Raw genomic sequence first — 17488 nt, 5'->3', positions numbered from 1 at the left:
GGAGGGCAAGAGGGAGGGAAGAAAATGTGCAATAATAAATGAATGGAAATCCAATTTCTCTGTAAACTTTTGTTAAAATCATAATTTTAAAAAATAATAAAGTGGGACAGGAGGGGGCTGGAGGGGAAGGTGTGTCTGGACGTAAACTCTCAACTGGCCCAGAAGGGGCAAGCAAAATTGTGACCTTGGTTTATAAAAAGGACAAGCAGTTGAGTAATTGATGTGTTTGTTTAAGGGGATGGGTGGTTTTGTTCCCTAAGACTGGAGCTCTGGTGGTGGAGGCTTTACGGAGGTGGGCTGCTAACACCAAGGTGGCAGCACCTCTCATGACTGGAATCCACCAGCAGCCACTGTGGAGAAAGGTGGGCAGTCTCTTTCCAAGTGATTTACAGCCTCAGAAACCCGGTGGAGGTTTAGCTGTGAGATAGTTACAACTCTTTGTGACTGGGGGATTTTGCTAAAACAATACCTGCTAAATGCACAGAATCCACATAATTTGGGGGGTTGACATGAGTGGCTGAAATAAACAAGACCGTAGGAGCCATAGGAGCTCAGACGTCATAGGAAAGGCTTTTTGAAGTAGCCCTGTCCATGCACAGAAACTCGAGGCTGAGTTCTAGAGACTTCTGACACTGAAAGGAGCTCCCTCTCAGGTCTGCTTTCAGAGTCAGCGTGCCCCTTCTAAGTCCTGTCCGCGCTGTGGTTCATTTTAATGTCTCTTTGGTTTGAGTAATTGTTTTCAAAATACAGCTTATTGAAAGTCATTCCCAGTTTGTGAATTATTCATTGGTTCCAGCCACTCAGCTCAAATCTTCCCACCTAAGTCCTCTGACCTCTGTGCAGTGGCATTTACATTGTCAGCTCAGGTCATGATTTGAGCAATCATTTCCAGTCTCATTTCTTTCCAAAGTACCTTGGTAATTCAGTAGTTTTCAATCTAGGGAGCCCTAGTAATACAGTCCATAGTGGGTTGCACTGCTAATCCAAAGGTGTCGGCTCCTCTGTTAATTCTAATTTGCTGGCAGCTCACCAGGAGATACTGTTATTGTCAGGTGCCGTCAAGTCCAGTATGACCCGTAGCAACCCTATGAACAACAGATCTGAACCCTGTCCTATCCTGTGCCATCCTCACGCTTCCTGACACACAGGAACCCATTGCAGCAGTCACTGTGTGAATCCACTTGGTCAAGAGTCTTCCCTCACCTTTGCTAACCCTCCATCCTTCTCAACATCATGCCCCTTCTCCAAGAAATAACCCCTCCTGGGAATATGCCTGAAGTATGTGAGGCAAAGCCTTGTCATCTTGGCCTCCAAAAATGCCCTGGCTGCATCCTCTCCAGGACATATTTGTTTGTTCTTTGGGCTGTCCGTGTTAAATACTCTTCTCCAACACCACAGCTCAAAGGCATCAGTTCTTATTCTAGCATCCTTATTCATTGTCCAGCACTGAGATGCCTAGCAAGTGATTGAAAAGACCATTGCCTGAATCAGATGCACTTTAACCCTGGATTCAGATTATTACCTCTGAACCTATAGGCAGCACTGTGATAGGTAGAGAAAAGATTGAAACTATCAACAACCTCATCTTACTTGGATCCACAATTAACACCCTTGGTACCAGGAGTTAGGAAATCAGGAGACGTATTGCATTGGAAAAGTCTGCAATTAGGGACCTCTTCAAATTATTGAGGAGTAATAAATGATACCAGTTTGAGGACTAAGGTGCATCTGCAGGAGATAGATGGGGCCAATCTACTCACATGCAATGTACAGCCTCTGAGGTTGAACTGTGAATTGGTTCCAGCTAGACAGTAATGAGTAGGAGGTTTTGTTGTTTTGGAGTGTTTTGTTTTTAGTTTGCCATCTGTTTGGCTCTGTGGGGACTTACATGTACCTTCTGAAGTGTCCTCTGTGGTCAACGAAATGAGCCAAAACACCTTGCTACACTCTTCCCTGTGAAAGTGATTTGCTTTTCATTTTACCTGCTTGACATTCAGGAAGTCATTTCAGTTCGTCTTAATAATTCATTGGCAGAGCCTTAGAGCTTAAATTCTGAAGCACTTAGTTTGTAGAAGGCTAAAGGCTGTAGCTGGGCCCTGAATCCATTTGAGTTTTCTAACCAAAGTTCAGATAGCATTCTGAGCTCTTTCTTAGTGTAAAATTGGCCAGGGGGCTAGTCTGGCAATTTGTATTCTGCAAGAATGTAGTTAAAGTAGGTTACTACTTCCAGGCTGACCAAGGGAGGAGGAAGTATGCTCTTAAGCCTGATGACTTACCTGGGGCAGCTGGATGTGGTTTAGTTTAACACAAAAGTTGAGATCCTGTTGTGATGGTGGTGGTGGTGTACCATGGAATCTGAGCCAAGATATATCTGACCCTCCAGTAGGTTTTCAGAGGCAGTAAATCACATGAAAGGAGATTTCCCATCTTTCTCTTTCAGAGAAGCTGGTGGATTCAAACTGCATACCTTTGAGTTGGCAGTTGAATTCGTTACCACTAAGCCATCAACAACCTTGGTACCAGCAGTCAGGAAATCAGAAGACATATTGTACTGGGAAAATCTGCAGTCAGGGGCCTCTCCAAATTATTGAGGAGCAATGATGTCACTTTGAAGACTAACATGCATCAGATTAAGGTCTTGATCTTCCAGTCACATGCTATGCAACCGAGAGCTAGATGATGAATAAGGATGACAGAAGAAGAACTGATGCCTTTGAGCTGTGGTGTTAGAGAAGAGCACTGGACATCCCATGGATGGCCAAAAGAACAGAGAGGCCTTGAAAATAGTGCAGCCAGACTGCTCCTTGAAGGCACAGATAATAAAGCTTTTTGCCTCATGTACTCAGGCATGTTGCCAGGAGAGGCTCTTTCTTGGAAAGGGACGTCATCATTGGAAAGGTAGAGGATCAGCAAAGGAACAGAAGACCCTTCACCAGGTGGACTGGCACAGTGACTACTACAATGGGCTCTAATATGTCAGGAATTGTGAGGATGACACAAGATAGGAAAGGGTTCAGATCTGTTATTCATAGGGTCGCTTTGGGTCATACTTGACCAGACAGAACTTAACAATAAGAAGCCACAAGAATTCCTTTGTTGTCATCCTGTACCATCAAGTCACCTGTGACTCATAGCGACCCTATACAAAATAATTCTGAATCCTGCCCTATCCTGAGCCATCTCACTGTCTCTGGTATACATAACCTCATTATCCCAGCAACTGTGTTAGTCCATCTCTTCCGGAGTCTTCCCCTCCTGCGCTGTCCCTCCATCCTTTCAAGCATGATGTCCTTCTCTAAGGACTAGCGACATGCTCAAAGTATGTGAGACAGAGCCTCAAAAATCCTTGCCTCCCAAGATAGGAACTGTTATTTTTGGTGGGATTTTAAAATGGTACAGCCACTCTGGAAGCAGTTTGGTGTCCTCGAAAAGCGGAACATAGAAATTCCATATGACCCAGCCATTCCACTGCTTGGAATATACCCTGAGAAAATGAGAACTGAGACACAGAGACTTGTACACCAGTGTTCATAGCAGCATTACTCACCTTTGCAAGAACATGGAAACAGCCCAAGTGTCCAACCACAATCAGATAGATTGAGAAATTATGGCACATTCACATGATGGAGCAATGATTCACATTGGAGCAATGATTTTGTAAATCACTACCTAATTTGGGAGGGACTGGAGAGCATTATGATAAGTGAACTAACTCAGTCTCATAAGAACAAATGTTGTATAAGATCATTAATGTAGAATGAGTATGAGGATTCAAGTGGGGAGAGCAGAGGGATGAGTGAGGATGGGCAGGGGAGAGGGTATTAATCATAGGGTTGCACAATTTGATGAGGGGGTAAAGGAAAGGGGAAAGATCTGATATGAAAAATAATGTATGCATCCTTTGTAAATAAACCAGTATAAAATAAAAATTTTAAAAGAAAGAAGCATAGCAAAACTAAAATAAAAAAAAATCATCTTTGCTTCTAAGGACCAACTTGGTTTCATCCTCTCCAGGACAAACCTATTTCTTCTCTTGGCAGTCCATGGAATGTTTAATACTCTTCTCTAGGACCACAACTCAAAGGCATCCATTTTTCTTCTGTCATCTTTAATCATTGTCCAGCTCTCTGATGCATAGCAAGTAATTGCAAAGACCATGGCCTGGATCAGATGCATCTTAGTCTCCAGACTGACATCATGGCTCTATAACACTCTGAAGAAATCCCTGACAGTAGGTTTTCCCAATGCAGTTTGTCTTTTGGTTTCCTGAGTGTTAGTGTCAAAAGAGTGTTGATTATGGAACCAAGCAAGCTGAAATTAACGGTCTCCAGCTATCATGGTGCTGCCAGTTGGCCCAGTGGTGAGAATCTTTGTCTTCTTAATGTTGAGATTTAATCCATATTGAAGACTATAGTCCTTGACTCTTTGCAGCAGATGTTGCAGGTCCTCCTCAGTTTTAGTGAGCAAGGTTATGTTAACTGTATAACGCAAATTGTTGATGATTCTTCCTCTAATCCTGATGCCATTTTCCTCCTCTTAAAGACCAGCCTCCCAAATGACCTGTTCCACATATAGATTGAAGAGATATGGAGGCAAGAAACATCCCTGACACACTCCTTTCCAGATTTTGAACCATGCCGTGTTTCCTTGCTCTGTTCTAACCATTGCTTCCTGATCCAAGTATTGGTTTCACATTAGTACAGTTAGGGCTTCTAGAATTCCCATTCTTCTCAGAGTTAGCCACAGTTTGTTGTGATCCCCCAGTCAAGGTATTTGCATAGTCAAATAAACACAGACAGACATTCTTCTGGTATTCTCTGCTCTTAGCCATGATTCATCTGACATTGGCTATGATGTCCCTAATGTCACAGTCTGTTCTAAACTCAGCTTCCATTTCTGGTAGTTCTCTGTCGATATGCTGTTCCAATTGTTTTTGGATAATCTTCAGGATTTTGCTTGCATGCAGTATTAGTGATACTATTCAATAATTTCCACACTCTGTTGGGTCACCTTTTTTCTGGTATGGGAATAAAAATGAATCTCTTCCAGTCAGTTGGCTAGTTAGCTGTCCTCCAGATTGCTTGGCACACCTAGTGAGCACATATAGGGAAGCATTAGTTAGGTGCCCTCAGATGAAATATGATTCATAATAACCCTATGAATAACAGGTCTGAAACTTGCCCTATCATGCACCATCCTCTCAATCTCAACCATACCCAATCCATTAGTACACTCACTATATCAGTCCTTTTCCTGGAGGGTCATCATCTCTTTCACTGACCCTCCTCCACTTTTCTCAACATGTTCATTTTCCAAGGACTCTTTCCTTTTTCAAAGACTTTCTCCTCTTAACTCCGTAAGCAAACTATGTGAGACAAAGTTTCTCCGTCCTTGCCTCTAAAGAGCACCCTGGTTGCACTTCTTCCATCAGACTTGTGTCTATCCGTTTTATATCTAATGTCATCACCAGAACCGCAATCCAGAGGCACCGATTCTTTTGCCAACCTTATTTGTTGTCCCACTTTAAATGCATAAGAAGCAACTGAAAATACCATGGCTTGGGTCAATGGCACCTTGGGCTTTAAATTGACGTCCTTGCTCCTTAATACTTTGAAAAGGTTCTAATAGCAGATGTTCCCAATGCAACAAATCTTTGATTTCTTAACTGCTGATACCGTGGGTGTTGATTGTGGATCCAAGTGAGATACTTGTTGACAACTTCAGTCTTTTCCCTATCTATCATGATGCTGCCTATTAGAACAGTGGTGAGGATTTTCGTTTTCTTCATGCTAACAATATTGATAGATCTATAATATCTTTAAACTTTTTGCAGCAAAGAACTCTTCTTCATTTTATACAAGCAAGGTTGTTATCATCTGCATAATGCAGATTGTTGATGAGTCTCCCTCCAATCCTGAAGTCATATTCTTCTTCCTGTAGCCCAGTTCTTTGAATTATCTACTCAGCATACAGATTAAATAGAAATGGAGAAAGGATACAACCTTTTATGTATACCCTTCCTTGTTTTAAACCATGCAGTGTTCCCTTGTTCTGTTCTGATGAAACAGAACTTCTTGGTCTACGTATAGGTTTCACATGAGTCCTGCTTAAAGTCTTAATGATTATGATTTGGGGCCATATGGCCATGAGTCATGTGGTACCCCACCCCTCAACATGTAGCCAAGTGAACCAAGCCCAAGAGCTAATCCCATCACCTTTAAATCTGTAGTTGTAAAGGTATCCATTTCAGGGTCTTCTGCCCATTTCTGTAGTGCTTCCATCAATAGTGAGGGATTGTCCTGTTAACAGTTACAGCCAAGTGCTAATTTTCCTTACCTTGAGTCATATACATGAAAGCCAAGGCTATGACTCAGTGGAACACCTTTGATATAACCCTGATAGGGTCCCTTATTCTGGGATGATTTGTCTTTGCCTTGTCGTTGGCCTGTTTGAATGCTTAATGAAAGGGTCTCAGTTCATGTTTGAATCTGGAGTGTCTTCCCTTGCCCCTCCTCCCCTAGAACTAAAGAGAACATAATGGGGCATTTATGAGGAGAAGTGTGGCGTCAGGATTGGTAGAAGATCTATTAACAATCTGCGGTTATGCAGATGACACAACCCTGCTTGCTGAAACTGAGGAGGACCTGAAATGCTTGCTGCAGAGGGTCAAGGACTGCAGCCTTCAGTATGGACTGAAGCTCAATGTCAAGAAGACAAAGATTCTCACCACTGGACCAATTGGCAGCATCGGGATGGATGGAGAAGAGATTGATATTGTTCACAGCTTCAGTTTGCTTGGCTCCATGGTCAACACTGTGGGCAACAGCAGCCAGGAAATCAAAAAACGTATTGCGATGGGAAAGTCTGCTGTTAGGGACCTCTCTAAAGTACTCAAGAGCAACAGTGTGTCTCGGGAGACTAAGGTGCATCTGATACAGGCCATGGTCTTTGCAATCACTTGTTATGCATCAGAGAGTTGGACAATGACTAGGGAGGATAGAAGGAGAATTGATGCCTTTGAGCTGTGGTTCTGGAGTATTGAATGTACCATGGACTGCCAAGAAAACAAACAGATTCATCCTGGAGAGGGTTAAACCAGGCTACTCCTTGGAAGCAAGGATTCTGGGGCTTCGTCTGACGTACTTTGGACATGTTGTAAGGAGGGACCGGTCCTTGGAGAGGGACATCATGCTTGGGAGGGTAGAGGGACAGCGCAGGAGAAGACCCTCTATGAGGTGGATTGATTCAGTAACTGAGGTAGTTGGGATGGGTCTGTCAGAGGCAGTGAAATTGGCACAGGATAGAGCAGGGTTTAGGGCTGTTGTACATAGGGTCACTATGAGTCGCAAACAACTCGACAGCACATAACAACAACAACAACAAAGATAGAAAGGTAAATGGGCTTGCCAACAGACTGGTCCAATTCTAACTTCATCGGGAGACTCCTATGTGCATGTGTAATAAGCACACATTGATGTGTTTGAACTCACATTGATGTCTTTGAACTGTGGTGTTGGAGAAGAGTACTGAATATCCCCTGGACTGTCAAAAAAATGAACAGATATGTCTTGGAAAAGATGAAGCCAGCATGCTCCTTAGAGGCAAGGATGGCAAAGCTTCATCTCACATACTTTCAGCATGTTGCTAGGAGAAGATACTCCTTGGAGAAGGACATCAGGCTTGGAAAAGTGGAGGGACAGCAAAGGAGAGGAAGACCTTTAACCAGGTGGATTGACACAGCAAGGGGCTCGAGTGTGTCAGAGATTGTAAAGTTGGCACAGGGTAGGACAGGGTTCAGATCTGTTGGTCGTAGGGTTGCTATGAGTTGTACTTGACTTCATGGCACCTAACAATAACAACAACAATAGATTGGTGAAAAGATAGATTACCCAGGTCTTCACAAGCCCCTTCTTTAGAAGCCTCTGATCACTTCCTCTGATTTCCACCAAGGGTTTTTCTTAAGTCACTCTCCTTCTATTTTCTTTAGAGTATTATACCAACTTGAAATTATGTTATGTATCCATTTGTTTCTCTTTTCAGTCTCTTGCCACTAGAATATAAGCTTAATGTGGACAAGAGATCTTGCCTGACTTCCTCATCTTCTTTCCCTGAGCCTGCCACAGTTTCAACATCAACAAGGATTCATTAAGCAGTTAATGAGTAGATTCCTACTGATGGTGACCCCATGTATCAAAATAGAAGTCTGCCCCAATAAGGTTGGCTTGGGTTTGGGGTTTGATTTTTTACATTTTGAGTGTAAGTTTACAAAGCTTATTACATTTTAATTCAATCATTCATAGACATTATGTTTTATAATAAAGTACAGTTCAGGTTCTTAACACTAGGCCACCAGAGCTTCCTTTTATAATGTTAATGATAATGTCTTAAGACTCCGGTAAGATGGTGCCCTCTTGTTTTGGTTGAGGGTCCTGTGGAATGTTTGGTTGTTTTTTCTTTAAGCCTCTCCAGGAGCTCTTGTTAACTCTAAACAAGAGGCTTAAAGAAAAAACAACCAAACATTTCACTGTGACCCTCAACCAAAACAAGAACCTGAATTGCATTTTGATGGGGTCTCAAATGCCATATTGGAACAACTGGGCCATACGTGCATCCAACACTGTAGTGGCTACCCATTGTGGACAGTGGTGAAGCTCCCAGACTGATTCAAGTTTGGAAGCAGGAGTGGCATCCACTTCTTAAACCACATGCCTCTAAAAACTCTGTGAACTAACTTGGAGAAACAGTAATAGTTATAGAAAGGCCTTTTGTTCACAGGGTTGCTATCGGGCTTGACTTGATGGCAGTCAACAGCGACAATCAGTCAATCCTTTATTAACATACTGTGTTTCCGTAGCCCAATATCTCTCTTCATTTTTGCTCCCTTCTTCACTTCTCATCCCTGCTAACCCTCCAAGATTGAGTTTGTCTTTATGTAAACCTTTCCTTAGCTTTTTATCTATTATAATTGTGTAAAGATTTTGTGGCCTAGTGGCAAGAAGCTGTGCTGCAGTCCCAAAGGTATGAGGTTCAAATCCATCAGCTGTTTCTCAGGAGAAGGTTGGGTAGTCTACTTCTGTACCATTAATTGCCTCTGAAAACCCATTAGAGGGTCAGCCACAGATCAGTTCCAACTCGATGATACATAGCACAACACAACTGCCCTTCTGTGACTGGCTTATGTCACTCAGCGTAGGGTTCAGATTGTGAGTCATAGTCAATTCACAGCTCCTAACAGCAACAACAGGTTTTTGGAAGTAGATTGTCAGGTTTTTCTTCCAGGGTGCTCTGAGTGGACTTGAACATCCTGCATTTCATTTGGCAGGCAAGCTCTTAACTCTTTATAGTGCCCAAGCACTCTGGATTCTCTGTTGTTGTTAGGTGCCGTAGACTCTACTACTACTCAAGGTGAAACTTTGAACAACAGATCAGAACCTTGCCCCGTCCGCCTTGCTCAAGGCTTTTCTTACAATTACTGTGTCAGTACATCTCATTAAGGCTCATCCTCTCTTTCCCTTACCCTCTTACTTTCCAAGCATGATGTCTTTGTCCAAGAACTGAGGCCGCCTGATAACATGTAAGACGAAGTTTCATCCTCCTTGCCTCTTAATAGCACCCTAGTTGCATTTCCTCCAGGACAGATTTGTTTGTTCTTTTTATAGTCCATGATATATTCAGTGCTCTTCACCAGAACCACAGCAGAAAGGCATCTGTTCATCTTTGATCATCCTTGTTCATTGTCCAACTTTCGCATGCATAAGAAGCAATTAAAAAGACCCTGTGACCTGGATCAGGTGCACCTTAGTCTTTGAGTTGACATCATTACTCTTTAACCCTTTGGAGAGGTCCTTGACTGGAGATTTTTCCAACTCATCATTTGACTTCTTGACTGTTACAACTGTGGAGTAGAGGTCTGTTGGCTTAGTGGGTAGGAGTTGCACTGCCATCCTAAAGGCATGCGGTCTTACTCCCCACCTGCTCCTCAGGAGAAAGATGGACAGTCTTCTTCAGTGTAATTTGCTGCCTCTGAAAACCTGCTGGAGGATCAGCTGTCAGTCAGTTCCAACTTTATGGTACACAACAACAGTTACCATGGATCTGAGTAAAATTAAATCATTGCCAATCATTGGCATGTTCAGTTTTTTTCTCCCCGTCTGTTATAGTGTTGCCTACTGGTCCAGTTCAACTCATCTGGTCTTTGATCATTGGTGTTCAATGACTACAACCTATTCCTAAGAGGATCTTGAAATTCAGATGAAATAGATTCAAGAATAACAACAACATTGGTCCAGTGTTGATAATTTTTGTTTTCTTGATGTTGAAATGCAATTCATATTCCATAATATGGATCGACTCAGTAATCCATAGTCTGTAATCTATGAGCTCTTGCAGGAAGTGGATTCTCTATGTAACTGTGGTTAGGCACCCTTGTTGTTACTGTGTACCATTGAGTTGGGACCGACTTAAAATTTACTCATAGTGACACTGTGAACAACAGGTCTGAACCCTGTCCTATCATGTGCCATCCTCATCATCTCTTTCTATTTGAGCCCATTAATTGCTACAGCTACTGTCAGTCCAATTCATTGAAAGTCTTCCTCTCTTTTGCTGACCCTCCAACTTTCCAACCATGGAAAGTTGTCTCTTCTAGCAACGTGTCCAAAGTGTGTCAGACAAAAGAATTGTCCAAAGAATTGTCTCTTCTAGCAATGTGTCCAAAGTGTGTCAGACAAAACTGGCCCATTCTTGTTTCAAATGAGCATTCTAGCTGTACTTTTTCTAAGACATATTTGAGTGTTCTTTTAGCATTCCATAGAATATTCAGTACTCTCCTCCAGCACAACTAAAAGGCATCAGTAATTCTTCTGTCATCTTTATTTATTGTCCAGCTCTCAGATGCATAGCAGGTGAATGAGACAACTATGGCTTGAATCAGGCACACTTTAAACTGGCATCACTGCTCTTCATATTTCAGTGAGGTCCCTGACAGCACACTTGTCCTTTGCAATACATCTCCTGATCTCCTGACTGCTGGTACCAAGGGTATTGATTGTTGATTCAAGTAAGATGAAACTGTTGACATCTTCAGTTTCTTTTTCATCTATCATGATGCTGCTTATTGGTCTCCAGTGGTTAGGATCTTTGTCGTCTCTATGCGGAGATGTAATCCATATTGAAGGCTATGGTCCTTGATTTTCTGCAGGAAGCACTGTGGGTCCTTTCAACAAGCAAGGTTGTATCATCTGCATAATGTAGGTTGTTGATGAGCCTTCCACCAGTCCTGATGCCACATTCTTCAGAATCTCTGCTTCTTGAATGATCTGTTCAGCATGCAAAAATAGATTAAGGATATAACCCTGAACACACACCTCTCTTGATTTTAAATTGTGCAGTGTTCTCTTGCTCTGTTCAGACAACAGCTTCTTGGTCTAGTTTTAGGTTTCGCATAAGCACAACTAAGTGTTCTAGAATTCCCATTCTTCTCAGTTTTAGCCATAGCTTATGATTCTATAGTTAAATGCCTTTGCATAGTTAATAAAGAAAGCACAAATAGACATTCTTCTGGTATTCTCTACTTTCAGCCAATATCCATCTTACATCTACAGATCTACATCTATCCCTAATGTCATGGCCTCTTCTAAACTAAGCTTGGACTTCTCGCAGTTCTCTTTCAATATATTGCCCTAGCCATTTTTGGATGACCTTCAACAATATTTTTCTTGCATGTCCAATAATTCTCATTTGGATCTATTTTCTTAGATATGGGAATTAATACAGGTCTCTTCTCATCAATTGGCCAGTCTTACAAATGTTCTGGCATTCACTGGTGAGCCCATCCACAGCTGCATCTGTGAAACGTGTCAGCTGGTGTCCTATCAATTTCTGGGACCTTATCTTTCTGTTAATGCCTTCAGTGCTGATTGAACTTCTTCCTCCTCATCATCAGTTCTTTATCATATACTACTTCTTGAAATAATTCCATGTTAACCAATTTTTTTTTTACACTGTGTATTTCCTCCATCTTATTTTGATGTTGCCTGGATCATTTAGAATAAAAAAATGAAATGAAGGACTTTATTTATTTAGTCAAACCTAACAGCTTCCTGTAGATCTTAAGGAAGTCCTAGATACTCCTTAGTGAGTAGCTGTTATCAGCTGTGCACCAACTTTCCTTACAAATGTGGGACAGAATGTCTTTTGCTTCTTGTATTGGAAACAAACAGTGAATCTCTCTTGCTTCAGGGCTTCACAGTCTTCCCCATTGTCAGGGACAACTTTGTTTCTTCAGTCAGACCTGACAACTTCCTGCAGCTTTTAGGGAAGTCCATCCTTCATTTACTTTTTTTTTTTTTTAAATTTAGGTTGTTTACTTTTCATTTCAATGAACATCTACAGAGATTTTGTAATTCCATTCATTCATTGTTGCACCCTTGGCCCTGCACAAACCCCTCCCCTCTCCCTCTCCCCCCCCCTTTGCTCCTCTCCTTGAAAAGCAAAAGAAAAACTCCCTCATTGGTACACAATCCCCCCCCCGCACCTCCCCAAACCCCACGCCCTACCCCCAAATATAATCCACTCTGCAACCCTCATTGCATACTCCTACGATAAAAATAATGCCCTAAAATATAATACTTTTAGACTATTCTCTCCCCCATAGACTTCAATGCCGTATTTACACTTTTCTGAAGCCCAGTGGTTTACTCTCCATGTCCTTAGGTGACCTGCATTCGATCCTCTTTCCTGGAACCTGGGAAAGAAAGATTATGTTCATACTCAAGAGTTTTTCTCCTCCTAAAGTGAAGTAGGTTCTCTCATGTCCTTTGGACAGGGGCCAGGTGAGGCCAGGCCCTGAGGAAGAACAGCGTGCTGGGGGGAAAAATAGAAGGCTGTTGAAAGAGAAGATGACTCTCAGTGAAATGGTGTGACGGACATAGTACCTGCCAGGTGGGCTTTAAACACAGCAGAGACTGTGAGGGTGGAGCAGGATCAGAGTTTCTCACTCTGTAGCTCTGAGGCCAAGATAGCCTGAGGGCACCTGAGAACTAACAGCAAGCAAGGGAGTACCATTTTACTCTTATCTTGCCATTTACATTTATCCTGGCTTGAGAAAGCCCCATCTTAACCTTTTCCACCAGTGAATTACTTCATTGGTCACAGCCTATAGACTCAGCCCGCTGCAAACCCTGGCAATGGTTTGGGATGGTACCTGAAGGAAGGGTTTCTTGAGAAAGTATGGTACTTTCACACAGTGGAATACTATGCAGCACGCAGGAGCAATAACTTTGTAAATTATTACCTAACTTGGGAGGGACTGGAGAGCACTGTGCGGAATGAACTAACTCAGTCCCACAAGGATAAATATTGTATAAGACCATTACTGTAGAGTGAGTATAAGGATCCAGGAGGGGTGGAAGAAGCTGGACGCAGAGGGATGTGGATGTACAGAGGGAAGAGGAGATTAATCATTGGTTTGAGGGAAATTGGAAGAATTTTTCGAATTTGTATTAGAATTTTGTAAATATAATGATAAAAAAAGCTTGGAGAGGGGGAAGGAAAGGAGAGGGGGTAATATGTGCAACAATAAATGAATGAAAATCTAACTTTTCTATAAACTTTTATTAAAATTACAATTAAAATAAAAAATTTTATAAAAAAAAAATAAATGTGTTCCAGGTAGTAGAATATAAGAAAGAAAACTTAAACCAAGCTTATAAGTAGAAACACAAAGTAATCTCAACATATAGGTATAGCTCATGAGAGTAGAAGAGACAGCACTCGCTGTGTGTTTGGAGCATTTGAAGAAGCAGAAGTGTATATGCAAGTCCCTGCTCTGAGCCCCAGGAGCAGCCCATTGCTTAGGCAGCAAATCTCCTTTGTCCAAAGCAATGGTGTGCCACCCTTTGTGCTCGGGAAGTTATGTTATAATAATAGAGTAAGTCGATAGTTCTGTCCTTCTATTAAGTAACTCAATAATAGTCTAATCCTTGAGCTGCGTTTTTGCAGAGTTGACTAACAGGATTCATCTTATCTCTCTAGTCTATGTAATAGGGAAAAATCTACTGATGCAAGCCCGGTGGTTCCATATCCTGGGAATGATGATGTTTGTCTGGTCCTCAGCCCATCAGTATAAGTGCCATGTCATTCTCAGCAATCTCAGGAGGAACAAAGCAGGTGAGTTACGTTCTGGAGCCACTGCGTGTGGGCTGGGCTTTAAGACCCCAAAGTTCATTGTCTGCTCCTTCATTCTTTTCTTTCTTTCCTCAGTGGTTGTTGTTATGTACTTTCAAGTCAACTAGGAATCTTAGCAACCCTGTGAACAACAGAGGGGATCAGTTGCCCTGCCCTGCCCATCCTCAGCATCTCCACCAGCACCAGCCCATTGTCGCCAGCAACATGTCCCTCAGTCTCCTTGAGGGTCTTCTCTTTCACTGACCCTCTGCTTTTCCTACCATTACCTTTATTGTTGTTTTTGTTGTTGTTGATTGTCTTCAAGTTGAACACGACTGATAGCAACCCAATGAACGAAAGGCTTGAAAGCCCCTGTACAAATACCAACATTTATCAAAGTTCATAGGGTTTCTGGAGGCAAGTTATTTAGGAAGTGGATGCCACCCCTGTTTTCTTTATTAGTTGTCTTGTTTCATCAAATATTTGGTGTTTTTTGTCAAGACACCTCTCTGGGCCTTGATCTTCCTATCTCTTTAATGCCATGTAGTCTTGACAATCTGTGATTCTGTTCTAGAATGAAAAAGACACACCCCCTTCGAACATTCTAGATATCCACTGCCACGCAAAGTCATGGCCGTGGAGTCATAGCTGAACCCTCCAGTGCATTTTCAGAGGCTGTAAATGGTACATTCTCCTTTGCAGCAGCTGATGGATTCGAACCACCTATCTTTGGATTGGCAGCACAACTCCTTACCTACTAGACCACCAGAGCTCCACATGTTCTGTATGGAGAACATTTTGTTAAGACGTAAAGAGGACACAGACAAACCATTCCTGACTGAGGGAAGATAGGAGCATGATGCTAAACACTGAATCACAGCCATGTTTATAATTGATGGAATGGAAAATCATTGTAATTGATGGCAGTTACAATCCATCACTGTTGCAGGAGGAAATAGAGAAACATACAAAAGACCATAAACAACCACAGATTAAAACCTTTAAAGGATTGATTCTGGGGCATCATGCAGATGGCTACATGGGGTGGTCATTGGGCCATAGCCCATGGGTGAGTGATTCTTTTTGGTAAATCCTTAAGGACACACCCAGACAAGTTTCCTGGCTTGAATTGCTCCTCCCTGGCCTTGCCTAGCAAGTATAGTCTCCTCTCCACTGTGTTCCTCCTAAGGGCAGACTGTGTTTCCTTGAGCTCCGCAGACTGAGCATAGCCACGGGGTGGGTTGAATGGTCAGAAACATAACAGCATCTGAACATGTGCCAGAATCAACTGTGGTTAAGCCTCCACTGTAGACGTCTCCCTTCCAGGACCAACGTAAGGTCCCATCCAGTCTTATCCTGTGCTGTGCCCTTGTGTTAGGACGTGCACACATAGGTGTATCTGAGCATCTGTGAAGTCAGACCCACCCTTCCACATGAAGCAGGAAAAGGCTGACTGTTTAGTTCACGTGCACTGATTTATTACAGGTTCACTCTTTTCACAAGGCTTTTTGAAATTGCAAACATCAAATCATAATAGTTAGCATCTAGCTGCTCATTTTATGCCAGGCCATGTTCTGAATGCTCTCTATATAGCTTCACAATGGCCACATGAGATGGGTACAGTCAGATGATAAAATTGAGGCCTAGAGAGATTAAGTAATTTATCTAAAATTACATAAATAGTAAGTCAGGATTTGAACCCATGCAGTCCGACTCCAGAGCCTGGGTTCTTATTTGTTGTTGATGTTATGTGCTATCAATTTGCCTGTGACCCATAGTGACCCTATGTATAGCAGCTCTGAAGGCTACCCTGTCCTGAGCCAGTCTCACTGATTCCAACACACCAACCCCCATTGCCTCGGGTATTGTATCAAGCCATCTCATCCAGGTTATTCCTCTCCTGTGCTCTTCCTCCACCCTTCTGAGCATGATGTCCTCCTTCAACGACTGGTCCCTCCTGGATACATGCCCAAAGTCTGTGAGATGGAGCTTCAAATTCCTAGCCTAATTAGAAACTTGGTTTCACCCTCTCAAAGACAGACCTATTGGTTTTTTTGGTAGGCCATGATGTGTTCAAGACTCTTCTCCAGCACCACAACTCAAGGGCATCAATTCTTCTTCTGTCATCTTTAGTCATTGTCCACCTCTCTGATGTATAGCAAGTAATTGCAAAGACCATTACAAGTTATAAATGTTACAAGATAAATAGACTTTCCTTTTTGTATGTCTGACCCTGACCTTGGTATTTTCAGTTGCTTCAAATGCATGTGAAAGTTGGACAGTGAATAATGAAGACCAAAAATAAATTGATGCCTTTGAATCTTGTTGGCAAAATATATTAACTATACCATGGATTGCTAAAAGAACAAATTAATGTGTCTTAGAGTAAGTCATAATAATATAAGGATAGTGATAATGCTTCTTAGGAGGGAAGGTCTGACTTTGTCTCACATACTTTGGGCTTGTTAATCAGGTGAGGCCAGTCTATAGAAAAGTAAAAGGTCATCGAAGGAGAAGACACTCAGCACCATAAATTGACAGAGTGACTGCAGTGATGGCCTTAAAACACAGTGAAGATTGCCGAAATGGCTGGGCTTTGTTCTCTTGTACGTAGGTTCTCTATGAGTCCACTCAAGGCCTCGAACAACGACACTGTGTCTGAAGCATGTGACTTTTAGTGTTTAGAAGCTGGCCTTGGACGTATGAGATGGGTGGCAGTTTACATATGTGGAACTCTTCTAAATAAGAGTTTTTATAAATGACTTGGAAAGTCAAGTGGTAAAACTTTTCCAATTCCTTCAAATAAAGTTTTTCTTTCTCCGTTTCAGGAGTGGTCATTCACTGTAATCACAGGATCCCCTTTGGAGACTGGTTTGAATACGTTTCTTCGCCTAACTATTTAGCAGAGCTGATGATCTATGTCTCCATGGGCGTCACCTTTGGGTTCTACAATACAACGTGGTGGCTGGTGGTAACATACGTCTTCTTCAACCAGGCCCTGGCCGCTGTCCTCAACCACAGCTTCTACAAAAGCAAATTTGTCTCCTATCCAAAGCATAGGAAAGCTTTCCTGCCATTTTTGTTTTAAAATAAGCTAAGCCATGAAGAAGGCAAAGTAGGTGACAGATTTCATTCCTAAAGACATTGAGAGACCAAAGTGCAGTTTAGGCAAAACTGATTGAAACCGTCTGTTCTACTTTTATACCCAGGAGTCTTCCCTGAGTGAAGAAAGCAACGTCCCTTGAGAAGATGGATCTTCACAGAAGAAATATTTTGACTCACCTGGGATTACTGTATCTTCTTATAGAGATAATTTATATAA

At 42.2% G+C, this 17488-nt stretch overlaps 1 protein-coding gene across 1 annotated transcript in view; it reads left to right on the top strand.

Moving 5' to 3' along the window:
* SRD5A3 (steroid 5 alpha-reductase 3) overlaps positions 1–17254 on the top strand; it is a 35672-nt gene extending 18418 nt beyond the window's left edge. The window contains exons 4-5 of the mRNA XM_006898086.1: positions 14035–14169; positions 16995–17254. Of these exons, the coding sequence (XP_006898148.1) occupies positions 14035–14169; positions 16995–17254 (395 nt within the window). The remainder of the gene's footprint in view (positions 1–14034; positions 14170–16994) is intronic.
* The last annotated feature ends 234 nt before the right edge of the window (positions 17255–17488 follow it).

Source organism: Elephantulus edwardii, unplaced genomic scaffold (assembly GCF_000299155.1).
Source record: "Elephantulus edwardii isolate Elephantulus edwardi_28Jun2011 unplaced genomic scaffold, EleEdw1.0 scaffold00220, whole genome shotgun sequence".
NCBI classification, from domain to species: Eukaryota; Metazoa; Chordata; class Mammalia; order Macroscelidea; family Macroscelididae; genus Elephantulus; species Elephantulus edwardii.
The sequence above is the reverse complement of the archived record's forward strand: the minus strand, read 5'-3'. Positions and strand labels throughout refer to the sequence as shown.